The 10125-nt window shown below is 38.8% G+C and overlaps 2 protein-coding genes across 3 annotated transcripts in view; both read right to left on the reverse strand.

Annotated features, from left to right (window-relative positions):
* Positions 1-2432: 2432 nt before the first annotated feature.
* LOC149041225 (uncharacterized) lies at positions 2433-3528 on the reverse strand. Its single transcript, XM_089180115.1, has 2 exons — positions 3417-3528; positions 2433-3312 (listed from the first exon to the last, which is right to left on the reverse strand). The coding sequence occupies exons 1-2, from the start codon at positions 3430-3432 to the stop codon at positions 2459-2461; spliced, it is 870 nt and encodes a 289-aa protein (XP_089036241.1). The 5' UTR covers positions 3433-3528; the 3' UTR covers positions 2433-2458.
* Positions 3529-4612: 1084 nt separating this feature from the next.
* The window catches only part of LOC149041226 (DBH-like monooxygenase protein 1), a 10981-nt gene continuing 5468 nt past the window's right edge, over positions 4613-10125 (reverse strand). Inside the window, exons 7-14 of one of the 2 annotated variants that reach the window (XM_089180119.1) lie at positions 9595-9758; positions 9237-9312; positions 8995-9080; positions 8397-8435; positions 7985-8044; positions 7629-7756; positions 5453-5582; positions 4613-5089 (exon numbers count right to left, since the gene is read on the reverse strand). In XM_089180119.1, coding sequence (XP_089036245.1) covers positions 4850-5089; positions 5453-5582; positions 7629-7756; positions 7985-8044; positions 8397-8435; positions 8995-9080; positions 9237-9312; positions 9595-9758 — 923 coding nt within the window. In that variant the 3' untranslated portion in view covers positions 4613-4849. The remainder of the gene's footprint in view (positions 5090-5452; positions 5583-7628; positions 7757-7984; positions 8045-8396; positions 8436-8994; positions 9081-9236; positions 9313-9594; positions 9759-10125) is intronic. The other variant, XM_089180120.1, reaches the window with a different exon arrangement.

A 10125-nucleotide genomic window follows, 5' to 3' on the forward strand; every position in this document is an offset into this window, starting at 1 on the left:
GTCCTTCAATCTCGGTAGAGAACATAGCAGACAAGTCCATTCAAAATAGATTGCTGGTCGTTCAAGAAAATATTTAAAAGTCATGATCAATATCGACGTGTTGAGGCACTTTGCTTGAATCCATAGACCACATTCAGAACATAACATCGCATTCTGATTGTTTCGAACGCTCTTCTCACCTTCGTTACAGAGAAACTTTATCAGGCCTGAATTAAGTTGAATATCTGCACAATGTTATAGTCATTGGATGTTAAACCAGCTCCGCTCATCGGTTGAGTGGCGCACTCGAAAAAGAAGAATTCGTTTTCCACGGCTAAGTGGTCTTTGATTCTGTGTTCTTTCAGGTTGAGATCCAAATTTCGTCCGATAACTGGTTATATTTGTCGTCTCTAGGTGCTTCCAGGTTTCCAGTACGTTTCTTGGTAAGTAGATTTTGGTCAACATAAAAAACGCAATACAGAGCCAACAAAGTCACAGAGTAGCGGCAGCTTTTCGAAGCGTGACAAATCGCTGCCATTGTTACGCATTAGGGTGCGTTTCTTTAAAAAAATCCAAGATTGGATTCTTAATCCGAGATCATGCGGATTCGTTATTTTTAAAGACACGAAAAATCCGAAAATGGATTTTTTCTTCAATTAGCCGTAACGACCCCAGCATGCAGTTCGCGTGTTTTGGGGGGAGTTTTCAAAATGGCGGAAAGTTTTGGTTTGATGTTTGAACTGTTCGAAGAAGTCCTTGCCGATGACCTTGAACAACAACAGGTTCTTTTAGGAGCCGATGACGAAGCAGTTTTATTCATTTTGGCGGCCGGACAGCTCGTCCGAAAAGAACACGTTCGCACAAAGAATTTTTACGAAATAACCGTACCTAGTTACATACCGGAGGACTTCCGAAGTCACTTCCGCATGTCACGGCATACAGTTACAGTTCTCGAACATTTGCTTTCGGTCCACGGCGACTTACCTCAGTACACCGGCGATAGAGGAAGACCACCGGTCGAGTTAAGAAAGCAAGTCCTTATTACGCTGTGGATTCTTGGGAATCCAGAATGTTTACGCTCTGTTGCCGATCGATTTGATGTTTGCAGGGCAACTGCGTACAGAGTCTACAGACGAGTTTGCAAAGCAATAGTGAGGAACTTAATGGATGAGTTTATCAAGTTTCCAACTGGTCTAAAAGCCCAAGCGGTGATGGAGGCCTTTGAAGAGAAAAAGGGTTTTCCGGGTGTTTTGGGGGCTATTGATGGCACCCACATACCAATCAAAGCACCACATAACAATCATGAACAATACATAAATCGCAAAGGTTTCTTTTCCGTCCAACTACAAGTCATTTGTGACCCGGATTTATTCATAACCGATGTTTTCTGTGGTTACCCTGGTTCAGTACACGATGCTCGCGTGTTTCGTAATTCTCCGATCTGCCGAGAAGTTGAAGTGAACCCAGACAATTATTTTCCTGGCAACTCCCACATTTTGGGAGACGCAGCATATCCCTTGAAGAGGTGGCTGGTGACCCCATTTCGAGACAACGGACGTTTGACTGCTCAACAAAGACGTTACAATACTGCCCACAGTTCCACCAGAATGGTGGTTGAGAGGTCCATAGGGCTTTTTAAGAACAGGTTTAGGAAGCTAAAAACAATGATGGATGTTGACAAAATTGAGGACATACCGGAAATTATTGTATCCTCTTGCATCTTACACAACATTTGCATTATTGAAGATGACATCGATGATTTTTTAGATGACTCTAATGATGATGATGACAATGATGACAATGATGATGACATCTTTCCACCAGGTGTAGGAGCAGTTGATAAGAGAAACATGATAATGAGACTGATCCCATAAACCTAGCATTTATAAGTGGTTTATGTATTGATACCTTTTGTACTGTGGTGTTTTCATGAACACTTCTTTCATAGGTGGTGTATGTCATTCATAAAGTTTATACTGTATAATAGTCTTTTTGCTATAAATATCAATATTTTATTTGTTTTTAAAAGTATATAAGAAAATAGTAGAGCCATGTACATGGATCACTTTATACTACCTGAAACATTTATGGTGTTGCTTGAAATGTAAACTTTCAACACAAATGTAACAGCCTAATACTCTGACAGTCCAGGTTGCTTGTGTCACGCACAGAAAGGAGGAAGTGCGTGACACAAGTGATCTGAAGCATCTGAGAATCAGGCTAAAAAAAGTAAAGGATATAAATAATATCAAAACCAGTTTAGTTAGGCCCTCTCACCTAATGTTGCTGTTGTAGTTCCTTGTATGTATGTGATAAAAAAAAACATACAACTTGCAATAATACTGTTAACATGTATGATATAACAAACTTTTAGATAACTCAATACTGACAACAAACTCAGGTTTACTGTATCTATGTTCATGTTTGTGGTCAAATAATCCCATGTACTGCAACACAATAAAAAATTATGGAATCAAGGTTACTCTTTGTTCAATGATTTTTCAAAAACATTCAAAAATCGGCCGATGAGTGCCATGCGTTCATTGTGCATATTTTCAAACTTTTTAATCTTTTCCTTTTCTTCCTCTTTCCTGTCTTGTGTAAATTCCTTAAAGAGCCCAACGAGGTCTTCTCTTTTCTTCCGCTCTGGTAACTTCTTTTTCTTTGCTTTTGTAACCACAGGCTCCTCTGTGTCACTACCTGTGGAACTCAATGTGGAACTGGAATTTTTAACACTCTTGACTGCATCTTTGCTCCGTTTACCATCAATGTTGCTGCACAATGTTTTTGGAGCGATGGCATCATCTTTCGAAAATATTTCGTGAAGTTCGTCATAGAAGTTGCATTTCTTTCGGTCATTTCCGCTGACTTTGTTGTGATCAACACAAGCAACATAACTTCTCTTCAGATTTTTCAATTTCGTCTCACACGCCTTGGCATTAAAGAACACTCCGTTCTTCTTTAATTCTTCGCTGATTTCTTCCCACAGGGACTTGTTCTTTTTGTTTATATCTTTAAATCGTTCTCTGCGTTCGACATAGCAGGAAATTAACAACAGCACATCAGCTCTAGACCAGCGTACAAGAGCTCTCGATTCGCCTTCGGTGCCTTCACGCGACTGACTGAACGTGGCTGCAGCTGTTTCCAAAGAAGAAAAACTTGGACCAGGCTGAGGTGATACTGATCTGACTGTTTCATGGCTGAACTGTGATGCCTGCGGTGGTGGAAACATGAACTGAGGAAGATAAGGTTGAATGCCCGGTTGAACGTGGCTTTCGTTCCACTGATATTCTGGATATTCACCTGCAGATAAACTGTGCGTCCAATATTGTCCTGTAGATAGAAATAAAAGATGCCAAGACGCGTCAAACATCCGGAAAATTTATAAAAATACGTACAGGACGGAAAATTTCGGTGAAACTACACAAAAAACTCACCTTGTTTATTCGCCATGGCCGGCAGCAGCTAATATTTACAACAAAATGGCGGGAATGTGGCGGATTTTAAGAAGACGACCGCTTGCCAAACGTACTGCTTTTTGTATCCGTGCAATAAAGAAACGCATGGATCATGAATCCTAAAAATCCGGATTTAGATTTGATCTAATGAATCCACTCGGAGTGTGGATTCTATAGATTCAAAATCCATTTTCGGATTTTATTAAAGAAACGCAAAATCCGTTTTTGGATTCAAGAATCCGGATTTGGATTTTTTTAAAGAAACGCACCCTTAGATTCAATTAAATTAGATTCAATCAAGAGTATTTAAAGAAACTTAGTTTATACCTTAGACAAAACAGAGCACTCGCTAAAAATCACTTGTCTCAATCTTCATGCGTAAGGGGTGAAGAATTTCAATCGCAGGAACTAATTTCTTCAACTTTCATATATTGTTTTTAATAATATTGTTCTTTCTTTTGTGCTCTTTTGGTCGGACATGATTGGATAATGATAGTTCTTATTATTATTATTATTATTATTATTATTATTATTAATTTTCTGTAACGAGGGTAATATCGATTAATGATAACTCAATAGTTTACATAATCCCCCCTTTGATAATCTAAAGCTAGAACCAACCAAATCTGAAGGAAAAGAAAAAGAAGCTTGGTAAATTCAAGTTAATATTTGTATTCAATAACACGCTGTTCAGTAACAGAGCTTTTCCAGTCTAATTTTTCTGTGAAGGGGACTTAAAAGGCGCCTCTGTGACTTCGTATCTCCAAGAGGTTCTGGTCCGTTCCATCGACGAGTGGCACTGGAATGGAATCTTCTGAGGCCTTAATTTTTCTTGCTCATAAGCATGATGAGATGATTTCTTTGTGAGGTTCTCGTGTAGTGTTTTGACTAACCTTAGTGAAGTCAATATGAAAGTAAAGATATTCTTAACCATGGTCGTTACCGATTTTGTGAAATTGCGCGAATGATGTCGTCGATGGGAAGCCAACCTAATTTGGTAGATGGCATAACTGAATTTTCCTGTAAATTAACATCTAGCATCACTCTGGCGCAGCGTCTCTGTAGCCGTAACAATTTATTCAACTGTTATTTTGTACAGTTACCCCATATTGTGCAGCAGTATGCAAGAACTTGCTTTATAAGGGAATTATAGAGTAATCGAGAACACCAAGTACAAGGTGAGGGAAATCAGAGTTTATTTTTCCGTTTGCCTTAGCCGTTAACGCCTCTATAAAAAAAAAAAAGTTCACTAATGCTGTTAGTGATGTATATCTATGTCAACTATGGCAATTTTAATCCTCTAAGAGATCATCTCTAGGTTAAGATATGGAGCAGAAATTGGTTTAACTGTAAACTCTAGCAATTTGTGATAGACAGTCTTTAACTGTGATCATGATAGCATATCTGATCGTTCACATGAACACGAAATAGCTAATGAGCAGAGATATTGCTGTGGAGTACGAGGTCGTCACCGAGAAGGCGTCTCCAACTGGAGGGACCGTTTTTCCGACTGTAGGGGCCGTTGTTCCGACTTGCGTGGCCGTTTTTCCGACTGGAGGGGACGGTGTTGTGCTTCTTTCGCGGCAGTTGGACTGTCTAGGAGGTAAGGGCTTCATGATTTTTGGAATCGGATATGTGTAGTTGTTAGGTCTCTGGGAAGGAAAACATTAACAATATTTCACAGGAGACTCAGCGCTGTACACTTAATTTTACTCCTCTAAGGAGGTGGCAGACTCACTGTTGCATACTGAATCAGATTGAAGATAAAGAAAACTACGATTACGATGAAAACTATGCCTATGACCAGGCATTTACCATCCCAGATTAAGAGGGTGCCCTCCACCCAATAGACAAGCACACACACCCATGATCATACACCCATTATTTGTCTTGTTTTATCATTTCGACATTTTTTCATGCACGTTATCTCGGGATCTCATTAGCACCCTTAAGAATTGCACTGTACGGTAATGTTAACTGTAGCGAGTTTCGTGCCCCCTAATGAGTTTACTGACCGCGGGACAATATGTGGAAAATGTCTCTGCTTCATCAAATTTCTTCCTCAAGTCAGACACCAATTCCTTCGTCCATGAGATATTTGCCCCAATGAGAGGATTTGGCCACTTTGACCCCTTTAAGGAAGGGCTAGACAAAGGAAAATTAAAGTTAAAAATAGATTGAAACCAAACATTGCTTGAAACAAGACATGCTATACCTCTACGATTTAATAGACAATCTTTGGTTTAACTCCGCAATCATGTTCGCTTCTTTAGGTGTTATGGTGTGTGCTTTACATCTGCTCCGTGTTCTTCAACTCTTTTCGTATTCGCAAACATTTCTTTTTGCAGTTTGCTTTGAGTTTTGTTCTCTAGGCTGTTATAAGGATAATACTCTCTCAGACAGTCATGTGCTTAAATTCATTTGTTGGTCAATTTTCACTGTGTTAGTTGACTAGAACGCCAATGAGATTTATCCAGCTTCTTGACGACTTTGCAAAGAAAGGATGCCAGTCATGATCAACGCTGAATGTTCTATTACCTTCAGGAAACTTGCTGGACGGATCAGTTCTATTCACGCGAAGAATGAAATTCGCGGATAAAGGCTATGATAGAGCCTCTTGTAAAAGAAATTCATTTTTAACTCGTGAATTGCGCGCATGCGCAAGAGCGAGTTATAGATGCGATGTGGGGAATGCCATTCGCTCGCTCGCTCGATTGGTCGATTCCTGTCAACTTTTTTTAGATTTTAGGCTTTTTAGTGCATTTGATAGTTTTTGGCGAGCAATGGTGGGGTGAAAAAGAAGCCAATGATAATCTTAAAAGATTTTTTTTTTTCGTTTTAGTTTCAACAAGCGGCGCCAGCGACTGGCAGGCATGCAAGGATTCACACTGAAATAACAGAACAACCTTCGTTTTTCATAAAATTGTAATTTACAATCCTTGAACTTGAAAACAATCCAAAGATTCATTGAAAATATCACTTACTGCGAAGCGCTCGGAGTTTACAGATGTTCAAAAGCTTTTTCTGTTATGGCGTGAGATTGAGGACAAAATTGATCATTACGTTTCGTCGCCTGTGTTTTTCCTGTGTGAAGCAACAAAAGTGCCGGCGACTGACGAAATAACAAGTTAACACGAAAATCAAATAACACCTAAACAAGCTACCGATTTTCAGTGAATTTTTAAAGAACAATTTTCTTTTCAGTTTCAAGACAATTTGAAGATTCAACATACATACAACGTACTAAAATGCGAAAGTTACACACCACAAAATTGATAAATAGGCCTGAAATGAAATTCTATCTTGTTATTGATTATACGTTGCCTAGCACGTGACTTAAATCTACCCAGGCGGAGATCCAAAATGACGGTGGCAGGCTTGGCTCAGTTACATCACTCAAAACTCGTTCCCGTTTGTCTCATTTGATAAAGAGGGAATCGTTAATGTTTTCATTAAGACAGTATTGCCTTGACTTTCTAATATTTACAACGAAATACAGTAAATTTCACTTTTCACCCACATTTACTTCCAACCTTTTCTTTTGAACCAGAAACAAAAATGATAGACGTTTAAAACACATGACATCATCCACCTTGTCAAATGTACTAGCATGATCATTTCAATTGTAATGCCTTCTTATCCCAACGTTACTTTGTTTCTTTGCTACATTAGCGAACACTGAACTACTGCTCGTACTCTAGATATGACAATCAACCACAAAATTCCCTAAACCAGATAACATTAAACATAGTCTAAAAAATCATGTGTCAATTCACGAGTTTGCTCACAGAGCACTTTGATCTTCTTTTAGGGGGGGATACCTCAGCACGACAGTAGAGGATTGAACCAAATACACAACTAGCATATCTAGGAAATAATTACAATGCCCCGAATACCAACACTTCAGTGTTAAACTTCTTACTTTATCATTTAGGCGATGACAGTACTTGTGAAATTAAGCAGGGATGGGTGATTATTCAGTAAAATAGCTCCCAAAAACAGGATTATTATTGAGAAATGCGAAAGATTTCAGGTGGCAAAGCATGCAACACTGGTTTTTCTTGAGCAGTTCTTTGCACTTTGATGCTCCGTTTTGATTATTTTCTCGACAGACGTACTAAGGTGGTTTCCTGGAAGCAGACCAGATCTACTTTCAACTTTACTTTAACAAGTATGTATTAATTCACTTACAAGTGTTCTTTAATGAAGTCGTGCACTGGCTTACGTAGGCTGCTGAGGCAATATGCTGTAGCATTCACCATTCGGGGATAGTAAAACATGTAATTCAGACACATTTCTTGAGTGGTGGAGATACCAGCCTGTAAGAGGAAGAAGAGTACATTATCTTTTAGTCTGTCATGAAGCATATACAGCAAAAATCAACGATGGCATGTTTTTATTGCAATCTCTTGAAATATAGATTGAGAGAGATGTCACTGTTAAGAGGAAACCAACACCTCGGCTGGCATAAGTCTGAATTCTGAATGCCGTTCTTATTCTTAGAGAGACTACTTAGTGATTTTTGAGGGCTCAGATATCGCACTTGCCTGCACGAGTGTATCGCGATCCATCGTCTCGTATTTGCAGAAATGAATTAAGTCGTCCCCCTGAAGGATAAGAAAGACGTCAGTGAAGAAAACGAAATGTATGGTGATCATCTGGAGGCCAGTTCACAAATCTCGATCTGATAAAAACAATCAAACACAAATTAACTTAATCTAACTTGATTTTAAAAAGGAACGTAAATTAATCATATACAATGTTATTCTATTATCAGATTTTTTCCATCGCATTTGCTCATTTAAATATTAATTTGAAATGGTTGCGTGGAAAGCTTGAGTGCATTGAATAAATCAGTGGGACACATCGTCTAACTCATATAAATTTTTATGCGTTTATGTGCTGAAATCAAATGTAATTCTAAGAAAAAGTGGCACTAAAATCAAAGTTTTCTCAAACCGGTTTGATGTGAGCCTCTTCTCTTAAAACTTGTATATCCTGCGAAACAACAAGTGAAAGTTAACTTTTGGAAAATGAATAAACGTTCTTTTAATGAGATCATTTCGCAGCTTGGTAGCCAACAATGTCCTATGGCTCACGTAGTAGAAGATATACTAAGGCACTTATTAGAATGTATCACGTTTCGACACCCGAAAGGAGCACTTGAATCTTAATTACTTTTTCCCCACATGCAATCGCGTAATTTCTCAGAGAATGGCCACAGTGCTCAGTAAGTTAAGGTTATGGTTATAATATGACTTCCGTAAGCGATAACTGGCAAGTAGCAGAGTTATCTTAAACGGTCGCGATAATCATTGATGTTGTTACCGACTGGGTAAAATAAAAAAAAAATTTATATCGAAAATTAGAGGATTCTGGATGTCGTGAAAAAATTAGTAGTTCCGATTGGACAAATTGATTAAAGTGAAATAAAGGACAAGTTGAAGAGGGAGCAGCATACTGTTGCAAATTGTTTTTTGAAAGAAGCCATGTGTTATAATTCTTGTGCATTCGCCAGATGCTAATGGTGGATCTTGTGCCACACCATATAAATTACCTGAAAGTTAAAATCATAATGGTCATCTCTCGCAATTTCTGGTAACTCAATTCCATTGCGAACATGCTTTGTCCATGTTGCACGCCCTGTGGATGAAAACAAAAACTCAGTGGTATTTAAGTTTGGCTCCATAATGACGTACGACTGTCAACAGAACGTGGAAACATAAGACAGACAGGCGTAAATATAAACAAACAACAACCACCACTTCTAAACAACAAAAGCAGCACAAGGTCGCTTACCCTGCAGATGGGTGTGAAGAAGGGCAGCAAACACTTTTATTCCTTTTTCAGGGAGCTTAGTCGCCTGCAAGTCTTCCTGAGAAAAAAAGGTGCTTTATGTTAAATGCAGAAGTAAATTTATGACACACGTTCCTAGGCACTGTGCGAACTTAAATGCACCGTGAATAAAAAAAAGGTGAAATCATAATCTGTTAACCGCCTGTGTTTTGCCCATTTTCGGAGCCAGCTTCACCATATTGCCATGCATTGTTTGTTTGTTTTTTTTTTTCTGTTTTTTGGTTTTTTTTTTTCATTTTTTTTCTAAACTCTGTATTGCATGGAGATGAATTTAAGAAATTATTGTGAATATTTGAGTTACCTGATAGCATTCTTTGGGGCAATAACCCACAGTCAACCAAGATTCCTGTTTTGGTGGGATTATCGCAAGGTCAGTTATATCTTCTCCAACAGACATTATTCCAGCATCGTACTCACGGAGATGAGAAGTGTGGTAAAAACGAACCCCTGAGCTGTCTCTTCGTCCTATTTGACAAAAAATAAAAGATATTGAGGGAATGAGATATTTTATGGCTGAGGGCAAAAAACTACACATCTTAAGAGAGTGTCTCTGTAAGAGCGGTCCGGTCGATTTTGCTTGAGACACGGATTTCGCTCATTTCTACAACTACAACTAGTGCTCGAATTCCTCTCGTCGATTCCACCGTAAGAAATGACCTGTGCCACCCCAGCTTCGACTCGAATGTGAAGTACGAATCAAATAACATAACTGCTTCATCTTCGAGGTAATGTCACGCTGGTAGTTTGATTTTTGGATCGACAAGAACGGTGATCAGGAAGCGATCGCTATGTTTACCTCATAAACGTGACCGCTGACCAGTCGCTGAGTGAG

This window comes from Pocillopora damicornis, chromosome 8 (genome assembly GCF_964200805.1).
Source record: "Pocillopora damicornis chromosome 8, jaPocDami1.2, whole genome shotgun sequence".
NCBI classification, from domain to species: Eukaryota; Metazoa; Cnidaria; class Anthozoa; order Scleractinia; family Pocilloporidae; genus Pocillopora; species Pocillopora damicornis.